The sequence below is a fragment of the Oncorhynchus gorbuscha genome, linkage group LG09, assembly GCF_021184085.1.
Source record: "Oncorhynchus gorbuscha isolate QuinsamMale2020 ecotype Even-year linkage group LG09, OgorEven_v1.0, whole genome shotgun sequence".
Classification (NCBI taxonomy): domain Eukaryota; kingdom Metazoa; phylum Chordata; class Actinopteri; order Salmoniformes; family Salmonidae; genus Oncorhynchus; species Oncorhynchus gorbuscha.
Genome location: NC_060181.1, coordinates 67,178,726 through 67,200,482, shown reverse-complemented (window position 1 = coordinate 67,200,482; position 21,757 = coordinate 67,178,726). Strand labels below are relative to the sequence as shown.

The 21,757-nt window shown below is 41.9% G+C and overlaps 1 protein-coding gene across 3 annotated transcripts in view; it reads right to left on the bottom strand.

The window, feature by feature from the left end:
* The window catches only part of LOC124043981 (diacylglycerol kinase beta), a 170,804-nt gene that overhangs the window by 70,927 nt on the left and 78,120 nt on the right, over nt 1-21,757 (bottom strand). For all 3 annotated transcript variants that reach the window (XM_046363178.1, XM_046363180.1, XM_046363179.1), the window contains 5 exons: nt 21,609-21,725; nt 18,134-18,232; nt 17,649-17,756; nt 17,440-17,513; nt 9,002-9,076 (listed from right to left, as the gene is read on the bottom strand). In XM_046363178.1, coding sequence (XP_046219134.1) covers nt 9,002-9,076; nt 17,440-17,513; nt 17,649-17,756; nt 18,134-18,232; nt 21,609-21,725 — 473 coding nt within the window. The remainder of the gene's footprint in view (nt 1-9,001; nt 9,077-17,439; nt 17,514-17,648; nt 17,757-18,133; nt 18,233-21,608; nt 21,726-21,757) is intronic.

Sequence of the window (21,757 nt, the reverse complement as noted above, 5' to 3'; positions counted from 1 at the left end):
TTGGTGGAGTGCTCCACAGAGTAACACTAGAGCTCTGTCAGAGTGACCATTGGGTTCTTGGTAACCTCCCTGACCAAATCCCTTCTCCCCCGATTGCTCAATTTTGGCCAGGTGGCCAGCTCTAGGAAGAGTCTTGGTGGTTCCAAACGTCTTCCATTTAAGAATGATGGAGGTTCACTGTGTTCTTGGGGACCTTCAATGCTGCACCTTCAGAAAGCTTTCACACCCCTTGACTTTTTCCACATTTTGTTGTGTTACAGCCTAAATTTAAATTTATATTTATATTTATTTATTTAGATTTTGTGTCACTGGCCTACACACAATACCCCATAAGGTCATAGTGGAATTCTGTTTTTTGACATTCTTACAAATGAATTGAATATTAAAAGCTGAAATGTCTTGAGTCAATAAGCATTCAACCCTTTGTTTTGGCAAATCTAAATAAATTAATATTTAAAAATGTGCTTAACAAGTCACCTAATAAATTGCATGGACTCACTCTGTGTGCAATCATAGTGTTTTCAATTTCAATCTCATCTCTGTACCGACACATACAATTATTTGTAAGGTCCCTCAGTCGTGCAATGAATTTTAAACACAGATTCAACCACAAAGACCAGTAAGGTTTTCCAATTCCTCTCAAAGAAGGGCACCTATTGGAAGATGGATATTTTTTAAAGCAGACATTGACTATCCCTTTGAGCATGGTGAAGTTATTAATTACACTTTGGATGGTGTATCAATACACCCAGTCACTACAAAGATACAGGCGTCCTTCCTAACTCCGTTGCCGGAGAGGAAGGAAACTGCTCAGGGATTTCCCTTTGAGGCCAAAGGTGTATTTAAGACAGTTACAGAGATTAATGGCTGTGACAGGAGATGGATCAATCAACACTGTAGTTATTCCAAAATACTAACCTAAATGAAAGAGTAAAAAGAAGGAAGCTTGTACAGAATAAAAATATTCCAAAACATGCATACTGTTTAACTAAAATAAATTATATTCATGTCCTGAATACAAAGCGTTATGTTTGGCGCAAATCCAACAACAACACATCACTGAATACCACTCTTCATATTTTCAAGCATGATGGTGGCTGCATCATGTAAAGGGTATGTTTGTCCTCGGAAAGTACTAGAGAGTTTTTTTTAGGATGAAAAGAAACGGAATAGAGCTAAGGAGTGACCTAGTTACAGTTTAGACTTAAATCGTATTGAAAATGTATGGCAAGACTTGAAAATGTCTGTCTAGCAATGGCCAACAACCAACTAATACAAAAAATATTGCACAATCTAGGTGTGCAAAGCTCTTAGAGACTTACCCAAAAAGAATCACAGCTGTAATCACTTCCAAAGGCATGAATTGTCTCAGGGGGTTGAATACTTATGTAGTCAATTCGTTTTATTTTTTCATAATTGTTTTCTTCCTCTTTTTTTCACTTTGACATTAGAGTATTTTGTGTATATCGTTGACAAAAAATGACAATGAAATCCATATGAATCCCAAGGCACTGTATATAGCAAGATACGGTAAAGTCCATTCTTCTTCTGAAGAGTACAAATTAGGCTGTTTGAGAAGGTTTAAGTTTCAAGCAACCTGCATACACATTGTACAATAGACCGACATAGCTACTGTAGTAGATCCATGTTGTGTACTGGAAAATCTTGGTAGAGCATGGGTGTCGGCATTGTGGTGCTCATGTGGATTTCCTATCTTTTTCGGCCAATCCCTACTTCGCACTTAAAACATCGTTGTTTGTTTTTAATTTCCATGGTTTTTACACCGGAAGGTGATTATACAAAATGATACAACATATCCACATGCAAAAGGTGTCATTCGAAAATTTTAGTTGAGAAGAAGTGTTTAGTCACACATAATTTAATGTCCAAGGCCCGGTTTCCCAAAAATATCTTATGACAAAGTTCATCGTTAGAACCTTTGTTAAATCTTCAGCTGTTTACTAAAACCACCGTTACTAAAGTTACTAAACCACATAGCATATCATTACAGCAGTATGTACCGGTATGTTAGCTAGCTACCTAATGTTAGTTGGCTACTAATATATTGAACTTGCCAGTATATTAACTATATTGTATCAAACTAACTACCCAACGTTTATTGACTTGATTATTCCCATCATTCATAGTTTAGCTAAGGTCTATAGTCGTTGTGCGTTTTTAATGGACATTTGGGTACCTTCATAAATTCACTGTGGCTATCTACTCCAATTTCAGAGCACTCTCATCTGAGTGTATTTGTGCAAGAATGCAGAATAAATGATGAATTTACGAATACTCAACAATTGGTCAAGTTGCACTTCCTAAGGCTTCCACTAGATGTCAATCGTCTTTAGAAACTTGTTTGAGGCTTCAACGTTGTAGTGGAGCCGAATGAGAGGGGAATGAGTCAGGTGTCTGGCAGAGTGCCACAGGCTAGTCACGCGCATTTCACATGAGAGGGAGCTGCGTTCTTTTGCTTTTCTGAAGACAAAGGAATTCTCTGGTTGGAACCTTATTGATGATTTATGTTAAAGACTCCATACATCGTTTGACATGTTTCTAAAGGACTGTAATGGAACTTTTTGACATTTCATCTGCAACTAGTGAATGCGCTTTGTGAGTTTTGATTTGTTTACGAAACGCGCTAACAAAATTAGCAATTTGGACATAAATGATGGACATTATCGAACAAATCAAACATTTATTGTGGGACTAGCATTCCTGGAAGTGCATTCTGATCAAGATCATCAAAGGCAAGTGAATATTTACAATGTTATTTCTAACTTCTGTTGACTCCAACATGGAGGATATATATAAATGTTTTCTAAGCGCCGTTCTCAGATTATTGCATGGTTTGCTTTTTCCGTAAAGCTTTTTAAAAATCTGACACAGCAGTTGCATTAAGGAGAAGTTTAAATCTATAATTCCATGTCTAACATTGTATTTTCTTCAACATGTATGATGAGTATTTCTGTAAACTGATCTGGCTATGCAAAATCACTGGATGTTTTTGGAACTACTAAACGTAACGCGTCAATGTAAACTCAGATTTGTTTATATAAATAGGAACTTTATCGAACAAAACATATATGTATTGTGTAACATGAAGTCCTATGAGTCATCTGATGAAGATCATCAAAGGTAAGTGATTAATTTTATCTCTATTTGTGCTTTTTGCGACTCCTATCTTTGACTGGAAAAATGGCTGTGTTCTTCTGTGGCTTGGTGGTGTAAAGCCTTTTTGATATCAGACACTGTGGCTGGATTAACAAGAATTGTATCTTTAAAATGGTGTAAAATACTTGTATGCTTGAGAAATTTTAATTATGAGATTTTTGTTGTTTTGAATTTGGCGCCCTGCACTTTCACTGGCTGTTGTCATATCGATCCCGTTAACGTAAACATACCAGTTTATGTAATTGACTCTCAAAGTACTGATAAGTTTGCAGAGTGAGCATTTGGAAAGAAATCCCTGCAAATATATGTGGGAGTTCCCCCAGAACCCCCTCCAGTTTATTACTTGTTACTTCTCACTAAAGGGACCTACGGAGGATGTCTTTTGGATGTCTTTTGGACCTGTCCGGACCGGCCACCTTTTTTTTTTTCCGACGTCCACAGACGTGAGAAGAGCATTTTTTGCTAACCCTAACCCTTTTCCTAACCTAATCCTAACCTGATACCTTAATTATTCTATCCTGCTGCTTAAGTTCTCCTAACCTGCTACGAAAAAGTAGTAGCTGTATCCAAGTGCCGTGTTTTCAGGGAATCTCGTCAGATTTTTGGTCCGATCCGGACCAACATCCGGAATATGCATATTTTCAACGTCCGGAAAATAAATACATTTTAAACTTCCTGAAAAGAGGTATTTTCAACTTTCACTTATAACCTAAAATTAACCGAACTTCAAAAGTCTGGAAAATACATATTTTAAACATAATTGTGCTGACAAGGTTCAGATTTTTGAGAACACACTGAAAAGTAACTTGCCACGGTTGTTCAGTCAGCTCAAATTTGGATTGAAATGTCATGAAGAAAATTGCATTAACAGAGGGCGTGTACTGAATTAATGCATCATAAGGTAAGGGCTGGACTTGTTCTGGATGCTCCAAGAGTGACGTGTTATGTCTCGTATGTTGATCAGGCTAATTGGATACCATGAAATTAGGGAGAAAAGGGGGTAATTTTTTATTTTTATTTTTAAAGCTAGCTACGTAGCATCTGTACACTCACTGCAATGCACAGCAGATGTGCATTGGCCAGATTTAGATTCAACATAGTTAGCAAAACCATTTGTTTTATAATCTAGTTTGTGTTGTGAGAGGCTGGTCTTGGTTGAGGAAATGTAGGCTAAGTAGCAGTTGTTTGTGCTGAAACTGACATCTGGTTGCAGTTTCCCAAAGTTGTTGACTATGAACTTTACTTAGCTAGCTATGCTTTATGGAAGAATGTAGCTAGCTAGGATATATTGTCAATGTTGAGTTGTGGTCTACGATCTATACAGTTATGCAACAGTCTCGTTGGCTAGTAGCTAACTGGCTAGCTATAATAGCAGCCAAGGACAGCTATATTTGTGCTCTGGTTTAGTTTACACCAATGACTTCAGTCATATAAAAACCTTCTATAGCAAAATATAGCTACCTCCTTTGCTTGTAGCTTGCTTCTCATTCCTACAATGCAGTGCCGTTTTCTGTCCCCAGGAAATATCAGATCTTATTTAGTGTAAAATTTGAATTCCAAAAGGGTTTAAATATAAGGTCAGGTGACCTTTACCTTAAAAACACCAAAAATATAGATCCTGAAAGGGAATTCTATGTATTTTAAACACTTGACAGTGGATGTAAGCGGTTTTACCATGTCCCCAGGTGTTAATCATCAACTTCCACAAGAAATATTAGCCATAAAATAATGAAATCATTCAAATCTTTCTTCAAATCAAAATCAAATCAAATCTGATTTGATTTGATTTGAAATCTTTCTTCATTATTTTATAGTCCTAGTTAAAGTATCTTTCATCAATACCATTTTTTTCATCATGATTATTGCATTTATTATTATTTTATATTTTATGTGTCCCCGATATCACTTTCCACACTTTTAGTTTGCTGTAATTCTCCATTTAAGAAAATAACCCTTTCCTACAATGACACCAATTATTATTTGGTGGGAAACTATGGTGTAAAGCAAAAAATATATGAACATTCAGTTGTATCTATTTGTCCATGTTTCATGTTTTTAGTCTGTATATATACACACACACACTACTGTTCAAAAGTTTGGGGTCACTTAGAAATGTCCTTATTTTTTAAAGAAAAGCACATTTATTGTCGATTAAAATAACATCAGATTGATCAGAAAGACAGTGTAGACAATGTTAATGTTGTAAATGACTATTGTAGCTGGAAACGGCTGAGTGATTTTAGCTAATCCAAGTTTATAATTTTAAAAGGCTAATTGGTCATTAGAAAACCCTTTTGCAATTATGTTAGCACAGCTGAAAATAGTTGTCCTGATTAAAGAAGCAATACAACTGGCCTTCTTTAGACTAGTTAAGTATCTGGAGCGTCAGCATTTGTGGGTTCGATTACAGGCTCAAAATGGCTAGAAACAAAGCACTTTCTTCTGAAACTTATATTGTTGTTCTGAGAAATGAAGGTTATTCCATGCGAGAAATTGGCAAGAAACTCTCGTACAACACTGTGTATTACTCCCTTCACAGAACAGCTCAAACTGGCCCTAACCAGAATAGAAAAGAGGAGTGGGAGGTCCCAGTGCACAACTGAGCAAGAGGACAAGTACATTAGAGTGTCTAGTTTGAGAAACAGATGCTTCACAAGTCCTCAACTGGCAGCTTCATTAAATAATACCCGCAAAACACCAGTCTCAACGTCAGCAGTGAATAGGCGACTCTGGGATGCTGGCCTTCTAGGCAGAGTTGCAAAGAAAAAGCTATATCTGGCCAATAAAAAGAAAAGATTGAAATGGGCAAAATAACACACACACTGACAGGGGAACTCTGCCTAGAATGCCAGCATACATAAGTCACCTTTTCACTTTTTCCACCACTGACTTTTTCTGATAGAATACTAAAACAATAATTTTTCCCAAAACGTTTGAGGTCCAAATGGCATTGCATAGTAGGAATGGCCCAGCTAGCTCCTGTTGTGCAGCAATCGAGTTGCTGGTCCGGTTTTAGAACTGAGATTCAGCTGAAAAGATATTAGCATTGTCAGAAATGCTACAAAAAAGTAGCACATCTTTGGTTCTCTATTGGCACACGAGAGCAGTAAATTATACATGTAATTAAAGCTGTTGCCCTTACAAACGTATTCAGTCCGAAAGGTGGCAAGTCTAAGGGTCACTTTATGGATGCTGTAATCTTGTTCTTATCCAACACCTAGATATTGAGCTAGGTCGGGACAAGAAATTGTATTTTCTCTTAATGCTAAAGACCCCGTTAAAAATCTGGTATTTGGTTCTCGGTAATACAAATCAAGTTGATTTTGCCAAGTTATGTCGACATTGGTGTCCTATTGGCTTAAATATGATAGTAGGGAGATTTGAATTTAACATTGAGCTTCAATTAATCCCTACTATATAATGTTACACCGAGTGACCGACTGCACTGTTCCTTGGTGTCTTACTACCCCATACATACACCATCATCAGTTTCATCACTGCTCTCGTTATGACAGGCAGTGCAACTTATCACTAATAAGTATACAACTACCACAATAATGGCATTACATCATGTTCATTTAACCTGGACTGTCCTGATGCCCTGTCCATTATCTACTTGTGGTCATCTTCGGGAGAGAAGTGCGTCACTGTAGTCTATCTCTCCTCCTACAATGGGCTATTGAGAGAGAGAGAGCAGCCCTAGTCGTGACAGCAGAGGGAGGAGTGGGGGAGGCAGGGATAGAATAGGTTGGCCGCTCTCAGAGAAAGCATTCATGTCTATTGATGTTGTATAGGGCATTTCTCCTGAATGAACTGTTCCATATTGCACAACTCAGGTACAAGGTGTCCCTCTTGCTAGGATGATACGCACATCAGGTGTGTGCTTGTGTGTCAAGTGGGTGAAGTGTGTGTTGTGTGTGTGTGTGTGTGTGTGTGTGTGTGTGTGTGTGTGTGTGTGTGTGTGTGTGTGTGTGTGTGTGTGTGTGTGTGTGTGTGTGTGTGTGTGTGTGTGTGTGTGTGTGTGTGTGTGTGTGTGTGTGTGTGTGTGTGTGTGTGTGTGTGTGTGTGTGTGTGTGGAGAGGATAGAGGTTGTCTGATGGTGCAGTAGCTTACTGCCAGGGTTGTGTTCAGTAGGGAGAATACACTTTGAAGCCTAGTAAACCTTGGCCTATGTTCTGTTGCACAACCAAGTTTCATCTGGGACAGAACAAAATTCGAAAAATAATAACTTTCTATGGATCCAAGATTTCAATTTCAGTATTTCAATCCGAAACTTATTTTTTTTACATGGCACACTTCATTACTTGCATGTTGTCATGATTTTGGCCTGGGGGGTAGGTTTATAACAGTCATAAATACCTCTTCCCCCTTTTTCCTCTCTCTACCCTACTGAGATTACATTTACAAAACCCTTGGTTAACATAGATTCCGGGAACGTCAGAATGTGGGGGGAAATGAACTATATTCTGGTAATCTGACAAATGGAACATATGCGTTGGTACTTATTGAATATGATGTCAGTTCGGTTGTCATCTGAGACATTCTCATCAATGATAAGATGACATAAACTCTACAGTGGAAAGTCTACACATTAGAGTTATCGGATTCACATGGAATTGTTGTTCAATTGAAATGTTTGAATATGAAATTATTCGTGATGGGATGAAATGTGATCTTAGCTTCTAAAATGTGAGATTTGGGTTTTCATAAGATATGGCTCTGCTCAATCAGTGGCCCGCCCTATGAAGGGACAAGGGCTATAAAACTGTTCAAACACGCTCCCTTCCTATATAAGCCCTTGACGACAATATAACTTTCTGTTCCAATGATGTGAGGACGATGGTCCAATGTCAGAATGATTCAGGTAATAACTACAGAACGAAGCCAACATCAGCGTGAGCTTGGTTGCGAATGGTATGAACTTTGAACTCTTATTCACTACAGAAGTGATACCTCCTAGACGTTGAGTTAGCAACAGCAGATGCAACGAGCGTTAGGAAGGAACAGACAGAGTATCCCGTCTATCACCCAACGACGTTACTACAACGTATCCAATTGACAACCAGAGACATTCTTCAAAGGACTCGGTTTGGCAACATGGCCTTCCATCTACCACCAACCTACCGAAGCGCAGCTCAGAGCAAATATTTATTGCATTTTCCTTTTCCAAATGGGCGGTAATTTAGAATGCATCAGGTACTGTATTTACGATTGCACAGCTTCGCCTTTGTTCCTGTCTTCCCGCTCTTTCACTCAAACCCAGCCCCCTTTATTTTGTATATCAAGCTGTCATATCTGTTCCGCCCGCTAAGGACGTTTTCCTTTATGATGTAATTTGTAATCAAGTTATGATTTAATTATGTGTATGGGTAATTCTGTGTGATTAGTTAGGTATTTAGTAAATAAATAATTAAACCCAATTTTGTATTGCTGATTCAAATTGTTAGCCGGGTTCGTGCCGATAACCAAGAATTTACAACTTTCAGATGAGATTTAAGATGAGGATTAATATTGACTGCTATTGATGTAAAATATTATTTTTATTCAGAAGATAACAGCTCTATAAATATTATTTTGTGGTGCCTGACTCTCTAGTTAATTACATTTACATGATTAGCTCAATCAGGTGATATTATTTTATAGAATAGCATGTCATATCACTTAATCCGGCGGCATAGCCAAAGACACGACAATGTTATAACAAACAAAAATATATTTTTGTATAGATCCAATCATAGAGCAAGTGTTGCCTTGAGAAGTGGCACCATCCATTTTCTGGGCTGTGTCTATAGGTGGGACTTTGAGTGATGAGGATGAGACTTACCCCACCATGGGTCCCTCTCGGTCTAGACTGTACACCTGTCTGGGGTTCAGCAGGTACTGGAACTTTCTCAATACCCTGCAGGAGACATAACAGCAGTATTAGAGTTACTGCACACACACACACACAAACTGACAAACTCACAAACTGTCTTTGCACAAATGGAGCCAGAGAGAGAGGGAAAGTCAGAGAGAGAGAAGTAATACTTCACGGATACAAAGACAGACATATAACATGTAAAGAAGCACCATCCAAATAGTACAAGTTTCACTTAAAAGCACCGTCTACAGTAAATGTTCTGCTCCACAAATGGTCAATATCTCTATAGCTTACTGTGCCCAATGACACAGTAGTTTCCTGTAACCTTGAAAAGTGGGAGATGCATCAGAGGGCTATTCTATTGAAGCCTCCACAGTGCTCTTCATGGAGCCTTGCACTGGTAATTGTGTTAGCTTCCGATACCCACACAGCACTTTGGTCAGAGTGAGAACAGAGGATGAAGAGGAGTGGGTAGAGCAGACAACGGAAAACTGACAGCTAGGTTAGAATGTGTCACGATGAACTAACCATTTGTCCTAGAATGCAACTCATACTATGTACAGTAGTGTGGCAGATTACTTGGGCAGTAAACGTGTTAGGATACTGTTATGAATGTGTCATAAAGAACACTTCAATTTAAGTGTTACCAAGTTAACCCAAGAAGAGAAAATAGTAGAGATATACTACTTAATTTAAGAGAACTGTATGTCATTTAAAATGCTCATTTACAAAAACAAGACCAATCAGTGACACCAACATTTCCTTATTTACATCAAAGGGAGAAATAAATAGTCTTGCTTTTGGTACTCAGAGAGTAAATGCATATTTTTGTTATGAGAACACATCTATTAATAGAGAATAATTCTACCTTTAAGTGGTATTTAAGACTATGTTGCTATGGTGATGGTGTTTCTGAAGCCAAAATAGTGTCCTCACAGTGCTATGAAAAGCATGGTGGGAGGACAGAGGAGAGAGAACTGAAACAGTGAACACATTCATTTACAGCCAGAATGGCACTTGGGACTTTAGGACTGTGTCGGAACAGCAAAATGACCATGATTATTTACCAAATTTAAAATCCTCTGCAATTACAAAGCCTTAAAATTCTTGAATGTAGTCATTGTTGTTAGCAATGTTAGCTTCACATTGTTTAGATAATATGATGAGTAGCTAGCCAAAGGTTTAGAACACTTTGGCAGTAGCATTACAGGACTCTATAAAACACTTATTGCAGGAGTGTTTCAATCAGAGTGAATAATCTGAGACGTTCTATGTCAGCCATTCTCAACTGGTGGACAGCGCTCAGGATCCGGACCCAGAATGGGGTCAATACGGACCACGGGTCGTGACCCAAAAAAAAAATATTATACAGGACCTTCAAAAAGTATTTAGACCCCTTCCCTTTTTCCAAATTCTGTTACGTTACAGCCTTATTCTAAAATGGATTATATAATAATAATGACTAAGCGAAAACAGGTTAAGATATCTTAGCAAATGTATAAAAAACAGAAAAACCTTATTTACTTAGCTACCCAGACTCTTTGCTATGAGACTCAAAATTGAGCTCAGGTGCATCCTGTTTCCATTGATCATCCTTGAGATGACTATACAACTTGATTGGAGTCCACCTGTGGTAAATTCAATTGGTTGGACATGATTTTGGTAGGCACACACCTGTCTATATAAGGTCCCACAGTTGACAGTGCATGTCAGAAAAAACCAAGCCATGAAGTCGAAGGAATTGTCTGTAGAGCTCAAAGACAGGATTTTGTCGAGGCACAGATCTGGGGAAGTGTACCACACAAGCACTGAAGCTCCCCAAGAACAAAGGGCCTTGCTCAGGGAGGTGATCAAGAACCCAATGCTCACTCTGACAGAGCACCAGAGTTCCTCTGTGGAGATGGGAGAACCTTCCAGAAGGAAAATCATCTCTGCAGCACTCCAACAATCAAGCCTTTATGGTAGAGTGGCCAGAAAGAAGCCACTCCTCAGTAAAAGGCACATGACAGCCCGCTTGGAGTTTGCCAACAGGCACTCAGAATATGAGAATCAAGATTCTCTGGTCTGATGAAACCTACATTGAACTCTTTGGCATGCCTGCCAAGCATCATGTCTGGAGGAAACCATCTCTACGGTGAAGCATGGCGGTGGCAGCATCATGCCTCCTCTGCTCTCTGCTCTCATCCTTCTAGATCTATCGGCTGCCTTCGATACTGTGAACCATCAGATCCTCCTCTCCACCCTCTCCGAGTTGGGCATCTCCGGCGCGGCCCACGCTTGGATTGCGTCCTACCTGACAGGTCGCTCCTACCAGGTGGCGTGGCGAGAATCTGTCTCCTCACCACGCGCTCTCACCACTGGTGTCCCCCAGGGCTCTGTTCTTGGCCCTCTCCTATTCTCGCTATACACCAAGTCACTTGGCTCTGTCATAACCTCACATGGTCTCTCTTATCATTGCTATGCAGACGACACACAATTAATCTTCTCCTTTCCCCCTTCTGATGACCAGGTGGCGAATCGCATCTCTGCATGTCTGGCAGACATATCAGTGTGGATGACGGATCACCACCTCAAGCTGAACCTCGGCAAGACGGAGCTGCTCTTCCTCCCGGGGAAGGACTGCCCGTTCCATGATCTCGCCATCACGGTTGACAACTCCATTGTGTCCTCCTCCCAGAGCGCCAAGAACCTTGGCGTGATCCTGGACAACACCCTGTCGTTCTCAACCAACATCAAGGCGGTGGCCCGTTCCTGTAGGTTCATGCTCTACAACATCCGCAGAGTACGACCCTGCCTCACACAGGAAGCGGCGCAGGTCCTAATCCAGGCACTTGTCATCTCCCGTCTGGATTACTGCAACTCGCTGTTGGCTGGGCTCCCTGCCTGTGCCATTAAACCCCTTCAACTCATCCAGAACGCCGCAGCCCGTCTGGTGTTCAACCTTCCCAAGTTCTCTCACGTCACCCCGCTCCTCCGTTCTCTCCACTGGCTTCCAGTTGAAGCTCGCATCCGCTACAAGACCATGGTGCTTGCCTACGGAGCTGTGAGGGGAACGGCACCTCAGTACCTCCAGGCTCTGATCAGGCCCTACACCCAAACAAGGGCACTGCGTTCATCCACCTCTGGCCTGCTCGCCTCCCTACCACTGAGGAAGTACAGCTCCCGCTCAGCCCAGTCAAAACTGTTCGCTGCCCTGGCCCCCCCAATGGTGGAACAAACTCCCTCACGACGCCAGGACAGCGGAGTCAATCACCACCTTCCGGAGACACCTGAAACCCCACCTCTTTAAGGAATACCTAGGATAGGATAAGTAATCCCTCTCACCCCACCCCCCCCTAAGTTTTAGATGCACTATTGTTAAGTGACTGTCCCACTGGATGTCATAAGGTGAATGCACCAATTTGTAAGTCGCTCTGGATAAGAGCGTCTGCTAAATGACTTAAATGTAAATGTAAATGTAATGTTTTTCAGCGGCAGGGACTGGGAGCAAAGTACAAAGAGACCCTTGATGAAAACCTGCTCCAAAGCGCTCAGGACCTCAGACTGGGGTAAAGATTCACCTTCCAACAGGACAACGACCCTGGCTTCGGGACCATTCTCTGAAAGTCCTTGAGTGGCCCAGCCAGAGCCCGGACTTGAACCCGATCCAACATCTCTGGAGAGACCTGAAAACAGCTGTACCGCGACTCTCCCCATCCAACCTGACAGCTTGAGAGGAACTGCAGAGAAGAATAGGAGAAACTCCCCAAATTGTCACGCCTTGGTCATTGTATTTTGTGTTTTTGTTATGTTTGGGTAGGCCAGGGTGTGACATGGGTTTATATGTTGTGTTTCGTATTGGGGTTTGTATTATTTGGGATCGCGGCTGATTAGGGGTGTGGTATAGGCTTGGCTGCCTGAGGCGATTCTCAATTAGAGTCAGATGCTTATCGTTGTCTCTGATTGGGAACCGTATTTAGGTAGCCTGAGTTCGCTTTGTATTTCGTGGGTGTTTGTACCTGTCTCTGTGTTGTAGTCACCAGATAGGCTGTAATTAGTTTCACGTTCCGTTCTGTTGTTTTTGTATTTAGTTTCAGTTATTTCATGTACCGCGTTTTCATTCATTAAAGGCATGAGTAACCAACACGCTGCATTTCGGTCCGACTCTCTTCTTTCAACAGACGAACGCCGTTACACAAATACAGGTGTGCCAAGCTTGTAGTGTCGTACCCAAGAAGACTCAAGGCTGTAATTGCTGCCAAAGGTGATTCAACAAAGTACTAAGAAAAAGGTTTAAATACTAATACTAATTTTAATGTTTAAAAAAAAACAAATTCTCATAAATGTCTTAAAAACAGTTTTTCTTTGTCATTATGGGGTATTGTGTGTAGATTGATGAGGGGGAAAACTATTTAATACATTTTAGAATAAGGCTGTAACATAACAAAAAAAGTCAAGGGGCCTGAATGCTTTCCAAATGCACTTTATATATGGTACCTGTCAAAAACTTTGGACACACCTACTTATTCAAGGGTTTTTCTGTCATGCAGATGATAGAGGACCCAAAAGCGACTTAACAGAAACAGAGTTTATTCAAGTCCAAACAGGGAATAACAGAAATCCTCTAGTCTGTAGAGGGGAATGACAAGAGAAGCGGCCACAGACTGCAGGTCGCTCGGGTAGGCGCAGGCCGTAGTAGACAGAGACACCTGCTCACACGCAGCATCTGATGAAGGCAAAAAACACGACAGGACAGGGCGAAACACAATCACAGCATGGTGAATACAAAACAAGGAACCGACGGGACAGGAACGGATCACAAAGGAATAAATAGGGACTCTAATCAGGGGAAAGGATCGGGAACAGAACCCAACTCCTCTCCTGTGGGAAGACTAAATGATGATTAGGGAACAGGGAATAGGAACAGCTGGGAGCAGGAACCGATAGAGAGAGGAAGAGGGAGGGGAGAAAGAGGGATAGAAAAAGGGAACTAAACCTAATAAGACCAGCAGGGGGAAACGAACAGAAGGAAAAGCAAAATGACAAGATGATATAAGACAAAACATGACAGTACCCCCCCAACCGAGCGCCTCCTGGCGCTCTCGAGGAGGAACACTGCAACGGAGGAAATCATAGATCAAACGGTCCAGCACGTCCCGAGAAAGAACCCAAAGGGAAACTAGGGTACTACTCTAAAAAAAGAAATGAGAACTAGGGACAGACTGAGACACAGCAAGGGCAGGGACAAGAACAGGAGAGATGCGATGGCAGGGAACAGACTGAGACCAGGAGCAGAAGCAGAAAAAAATTACCAGACTTCTTCTGCGCGCAGCGGTCTGAACACGCAGCCACGAAGACTGGGCGCGTGTCACGCAATGAATTGTCCTGAGTCGGCCACCAAAAGCTCCCTGGGCGGGAACCGGACCGCTGGCAGAAGTAAATAGACGCAAGAGTGCCTCGAACACCGGGATGACCAGCTAACTTGGCAGAGTTTGAAGAACAGCCAGACATGAGTGGAAAAAAAACAAGGACAAAAACAAAAAAGGAGAACATCATTACTCATAAATGTCTCGAAGGCTGATGACCTGTCTTTCAATTCCCCAGACTGTCCTTCTTCTTCAACCCTATGGACAACAGTTAAGGAAGAATACCTCTCGGAAGGAGATGTGAGGAGGAAGGAGTTGGCTCAAGACATAGTAGTACAAGATCAATTACTGATGGGCTCTGGCCTCTTACTGGAATGAATTAACAAAATGTAGAGGCACAGGCGGTTGGTGATCCTCCGTTCCCTCTCCTTTGTCTCAAAGCCAGAGGAGGGAGATGGTTGTGATAAGGGGCTGATGGCGAGAGCAATCAAAGTCCACATCTGAAGGAACCTCCGCTCAGAGAATCTCATCCTTAACCACTATAGATTGATGAGGGGGAAAACTGTGCCCCATTCTTAGCGGCCCGGCCAGTAAAATCTAAGAACTTTGATTCTCTCTTATAACATAAGCGAAACCTAAAAATAATCCGTTTGGACCGTTAGGAACCTGAATGGCATAATGTTAAGTCGAACGTGCTGAAAAACTGAGTGACGGAGAAAAATCAAGATAGACAAAAACAAAAATGTTCAGCATGTCTCTCAGAACATCATTAACTAATGCCTGAAAAACAGCTGGCGCATTGGAACCGAACGGCAGAACCCGGTACTCAAAATGTTAACGGAGAGCCGTTTTCCACAGATAGCTCACCTGGCTCTGCAGAGCCCGAAGGCTGATGACTGCGTGACTCGTCCTTCTCTTAACAAAGAACCCCGCCCCGGCCGTATGAAGAAGAAGGTTGGTACCGGCGAGAGACACAGACAAATAATCTCACACTGCGTAGTCTAAGGAGGGCACTCAGTGGGCTGCCCGGTACAAGTAGATGAAGAAGGTGGGTTATTAAAGATAGACTCTGGAACTGTCCAGAGAGGTCGGAAACCTGAGCGGCCAGGTTCTCCACGGCATGGCGATGGCAGCAGACAATTCCTGCTCGTGTCTCCCGAGCATAGCTCCTTGGATCTTGACGGCCTGAATGCTTTCCAAATGTCGGTTCCTTCTTGCAGATGATATGGTACGACTTGTTTATTCAAGTCCAAACAGGGAATAACAGAAATCCTCTAGTTTGGAATGACAAGAGAAGCGGCCACAGACTTAGGCCGTATAGACAAGACACCTGCTCACACGATCTGATGAAGGCAAAAAACACGACAGGACAGGGCGAAACACAATCACAGCATGGTGAATACAAAACAAGGAACCGACGGGACAGGAACGGATCACAAAGGAATAAATAGGGACTCTAATCAGGGGAAAGGATCGGGAACAGGTGTGGGAAGACTAAATGATGATTAGGGGAATAGGAACAGCTGGGAGCAGGAACGGAACGATAGAGAGAGGAGAGAGAGGGAGGGGGAGAGAGAGGGATAGAAAAAGGGGAACGAACCTAATAAGACCAGCAGGGGGAAACGAACAGAAGGAAAAGCAAAATGACAAGATGATATAAGACAAAACATGACATTTTCTTTATTTTTTACAATTTTGAATTTTGTAGAATATTAGTGAAGACATCAAAACTATGAAATCACATATATGGAGTCATATAGTAACCACAAAAGTGAAACAAATCCAAATATATTTTATTTTATATGGAGTTTTTCCTAACCACCGTGCTTCTACACCTGCATTGCTTGCTGTTTGGGGTTTTAGGCTGGGTTTCTGAACAGCACTTTGAGATATCAGCTGATGTACGAAGGGCTATATAAATACATTTGATTTTGATTTGATTTGAATCTTTCTGGGTAAGTCTCTAAGAGCTTCGCACACCTGGATTATAAAATATGCACATTACTCTTAAAAAGATTCTTCAAGCTCTGTCAAGTTGGTTGTTGATCATTGCTAGACTGCCCTTTTCAAGTCTTGCCATATTTAAGCCGATTTAAGTCAAAACTGTAACTAGGCCCCTCACGAACATTTAATGTCGACTTGGTAAGCAACTCCAGTGTATTTTTGGCATTGTGTTTTAGGTTATTGTCCTGCTGAAAGGTAAATTTGTCTCCCAGTGTCTGTAGGAAAGCACACCGAACCAGGTTTTCCTCTTTTTTTGCCTGTGCTTAGCTCTATTCTGTTTCTTTGTATCCTAAAAATCTTCTTAGTCCTTGTTGATGACACACATACCCATAACATGATGGAGCCACCACCATGCTTGAAAATATGAAGAGTGATACTCAGTGATGTCTTGATTTGGATTTGCCCCAATCGGAACACTTTGTATTCAGGACATAAAATATTTTTCTTCTCCACATTTTCTGCAGTTTTACTTAAATATTTTGCTTCTGGACAGGCACCCTTTTTCACTGTCATTTAGGTTAGTATTGTGGAGTAACTACAATGTTGTTGATCCAGCCTCAGTTTTCTCCTATCACAAACATTAAACTCTGTAACTGTTTTAAAGTCACCATTGGCCTCATGATGAAATCACTAAGCGGTTTCCTTGCTCCCCGGCAACTGAATTAGGAAGGACTCCTGTATCTTTGTAGTGACTGGGTGTATTGATACACCATCCAAAGTGTAATTCATAACTTCACCATATCTGTTTTTTTTGTTTTACCCATCCAATTTGGCTCACTCAGGTATCATATGAACACACATAAGACATGGCAAAATATGTAGAATTGCAAGAAATTAGCTATAAACCTGCAAAACAAATGATTTGCCCTATGTCAAAATGGTCAAATTGCAGGAAATTAGCTTTAGAATGGCAATATTTTCTTTGTGCCAACAAGAGGGGAGTGAACAGTTTGGGGTCACATGGGTCACGAGATAAGGGGGTTTGTTACTATGCCGATAGACAATATCCCCCCGGACCTTTACCACCTAGGAAATTTGTGCCCTGTCACTTACCGCTCCCCTTGTCTCCCGCCACTCTTTGGGTTGACCAGGACCAGGAGGGGATGTGTGCCTGGGAGAGGAGTGATCTGGACAGGAGAGCAGAGACAGTCTAATGAGATGATCTTGTATATCCATAGATACACAATCAACATTTTAGCCTGCCATTAGCTAACACAACAGACTCCAAGGCTCTGAAGATGCTCTGGGCTCGATTCACTCACCTGCAGTGCTTGTCCGTCTCCTGTGAATTTGAAGCTTTGACTCGGGTTATCAGGGCTGGTGCTGGGCGGGGAGTCCCCTTCACCCCGCTTCACAACAGAATGACGGTCCTATACACAGATAGATAGGCCAGCAGGCATAGAGACACATAAATAGACAGAAATATAAATGTGTTAATGCGTATATGAATTGTGACAGAGAAATTGGACAAAAGATGTATATTACAGATTTACACAGATTTTGCACTTTAATTGGGAAGGACGAATGCATAGTAATGGAATGGAATAAATGTACCTCAGATACATGGTTTCCATGTGTTTGATATCATTCCATTCACCCCATTCCAGCCATTATTATGAACCGTCGACCCCTCAGTATACTTTTGTGGGTCTATGATTATATATTTCAAGGTTTTTTTTCAGCATTGAAAGTATTGGAGATAAAACATTTAGAGATTCAGAGTGTGATTTACGGCGTGTGATCTCACCAGGACTACAGGGCAGATGTAGGATGGGAGTAGAGTGTGGTCTCTAAGGGCTCCTCCATCACACTCTGGTTTCATGTTGGACGCACACTTATTATGGAGCTGATCAGGAAGGAGGATGAGGAGGATGGAGGGAGGAAAGGAGCAGAGAAGGAGTAGAAGAAGGAGAAGAGTGGAAAAGAAAAACTAAAATAGGTATTTGACACAGTGCCAGATATTGCAGAACAGTACCAGATATAATGTAAAGTACAGTAGCTGCTTCTAAGACTGAGGATGAATAAATGCCTGCTGTGATGCTACAGAGATGAGCACATTACTAAACTATATATACAGTATATATATAAATTGACAACCCTAGAAAGATCTTTGAACTCCCCTTACTGGTGGCTTGAGGTATCACAGTTTGAATTTTCATCTGAGCATTTACCTAATGGGGACATCTAGTGGACATATAAGGTAAAGTAGAAATTAGAAAATAGGTAGATTACAAACTATTCCCGTGAACTTCCTCGGGTTCATTGTTATCAACAGAAGCTCTCTGAGGCATTTGAGGCACTATGAACTGAAACATTGCCCCAATTCTAGGAGTTATCCAGTAGAGGGGAGTGCGTACAGGGCCATAATCAGGGTTTGAGTATTAGTGAAGCTTTCACTTTGTATTCGTAGGCATTACTAATCAACCTCCGCACAAACAGACATCAATGGAGCACACATATGATTGTATTAATCACTTACGATTCTATATTAATATCAGTGATGTAGTGGTAAAAACAAGCTGGGTAATGGGTAAACTATCAACTCCAGTGGGTGATCGAGATTAAGACAAACAACAAACGATATAAATGAAAACGTATGACATTTTTATTATTATTTTTTGCATTTTAATATAGGCCTATGACACGGTCGCCAGTTGTACGGTGTTTCCTCCGACACATTGGTGTGGCTGGCCTCCGGGTTAAGCGAGCAGTCTTCCGACCCCTCTTGTCTCAGCCTCCAGTATTTATGCTGCAATAGTTTATGTGTCGGGGGGCTCGGGACAGTCTGTTATATCTGGAGTATTTCTCCTGTCTTATCCGGTGTCCTGTGTGAATTTAAGATTTGGACCTGAGCCCTAGGACCATGCCTTAGGACTACCTGGCCTGATGTCTCCTTGCTGTCCCCAGTCCACCTTGTCGTGCTGCTGCTCCAGTTTCAACTGTTCTGCCTGCGGCTATGGAACCCTGGCCTGTTCACCGGACGTGCTACCTGTCCCATACCTGCTGTTTTCAACTCTCTAGAGACAGCAGGAGCGGTAGAGATACTCGGCTGATGGGCTATGAAAAGCCATGAAAAGGCTATGAAAGGCTATGAAAAGCCAAATGGCTCTACAAACCCTCTACAACCACTGTGATTACTATTTTCTGACTCTGCTGGTCATCTATGAACATTTGAACATCTTGGCCATGTTCTGTTATAATCTCCACCCAGCACAGTCAGAAGAGGACTGGCCACCCCTCATAGCCTGGTTCCTCTCTAGGTTTCTTCCTAGGTTCTGGCCTTTCTAGGGAGTTTTTCCTAGCCACCGTGCTTCTACACCTGCATTGCATTGCTTGATGTTTGGGGTTTTAGGCTGGGTTTCTGTACAGCACTTTGTTACATCAGCTGATGTAAGAAGGGCTTTATAAATACATTTGATTGATTGTCAAGAAGCAGTGCGGCTTGTCAGGGTCGTGTTTCGGTGGATTTTTTATTTATTTTTTAATTTACCTTTATTTAACTAGGCAAGTCAGTTAAGAACAAATTCTTATTTTAAATGACGGCCTGGGGTTAACTTCCTGTTCAGGGGCAGAACGACAGATTTGTACCTTGTCAGCTCGGGGATTTGAACTTGCAACCTTCCGGTTACTAATCCAACGCTCTAACCACTAGGCTACCCTGCCGCCCCAGGATACGTGGCTCTTGACCTTCGCCTCTCCTGAGTCAGTAAGGGAGTTGCAGCGATGGGACAAGACTGTAACTACCAATTGGATATAAGGAAAAAAAGGTAAAAAATAACATTTAAAAAAAATACTAGCAAGAGCAATTCAACATTACTGAGATAGAAGTCTCTGCCGGCAGCTAGCCACCCGACTGACTGACACATTTTTAAGCAACTATTTTCCAAGTCATACTCCGAGAGTTGCTTTTTGTTTGTTTGGGGGATGTCTGTAGACGCGACACGAGTTGCGGGCAGTTCTAAAGTGGCCTTTTGTCTGACATCTGGCAAACACACTGTCAGCAGCTTGCTTGCTTGACCGAGCTGGGGTAGTTCGTTTCACGTCTCAGGCCCTCGGCCTGTGCTGCTAAAAATGCAAATCCGAGAAGCAAATCCAGGGGACGCAGCCGAACATAACGGAAAAAAAAACTGTTCATGATTCCACTAGTTCGCAAAGAGGCAGTCGCGATTAGAACTCAGTCAGATCAAGAATATAAGTGTTCTGAGCTTTGATCAATGCTGTGAGCAATATTTTTATGTTTACTCGTAATTGATTTTCTTTATTGTGTACAAATATATATATATGTATTATCTCAGGGTCCTCATATGTAGTTATGGCCCTGAGTGTGTACTACTTACAGTGATCTGACACCACACACAGTGTCCTCATATGTGGTTATGGCCCTGAGTGTGTACTACTTACAGTGATCTGACACCACACACAGTGTCCTCATATGTGGTTATGGCCCTGAGTGTGTACTACTTACAGTGATCTGACACCACACACAGTGTCCTCATATGTAGTTATGGCCCTGAGTGTGTACTACTTACAGTGATCTGACACCACACACAGTGTCCTCATATGTAGTTATGGCCCTGAGTGTGTACTACTTACAGTGATCTGACACCACACACAGTGTCCTCATATGTAGTTATGGCCCTGAGTGTGTACTACTTACAGTGATCTGACACCACACACAGTGTCCTCATATGTAGTTATGGCCCTGAGTGTGTACTACTTACAGTGATCTGACACCACACACAGTGTCCTCATATGTAGTTATGGCCCTGAGTGTGTACTACTTACAGTGATCTGACACCACACACAGTGTCCTCATATGTAGTTATGGCCCTGAGTGTGTACTACTTACAGAGATCTGACACCACACACAGTGTCCTCATATGTAGTTATGGCCCTGAGTGTGTACTACTTACAGTGATCTGACACCACACACAGTGTCCTCATATGTAGTTTTGGCCCTGAGTGTGTACTACTTACAGTGATCTGACACCACACACAGTGTCCTCATATGTAGTTTTGGCCCTGAGTGTGTACTACTTACAGTGATCTGACACCACACACAGTGTCCTCATATGTAGTTTTGGCCCTGAGTGTGTACTACTTACAGTGATCTGACACCACACACAGTGTCCTCATATGTGGTTATGGCCCTGAGTATGTACTACTCACAGTGATCTGACACCACACACAGTGTCCTCATATGTAGTTATGGCCCTACTTACAGTGATCTGACACCACACACAGTGTAGGCCCGTTAAGCCCTGGTAGCACTTGATACTTCTGTGACAGCGGTCACACTTAGTAGGAGAGTTTCCCTCCATCCACACGTGCTGCATAGCCTGGAGGGAGGGGGTGGGAGGGAGGGAGAGAA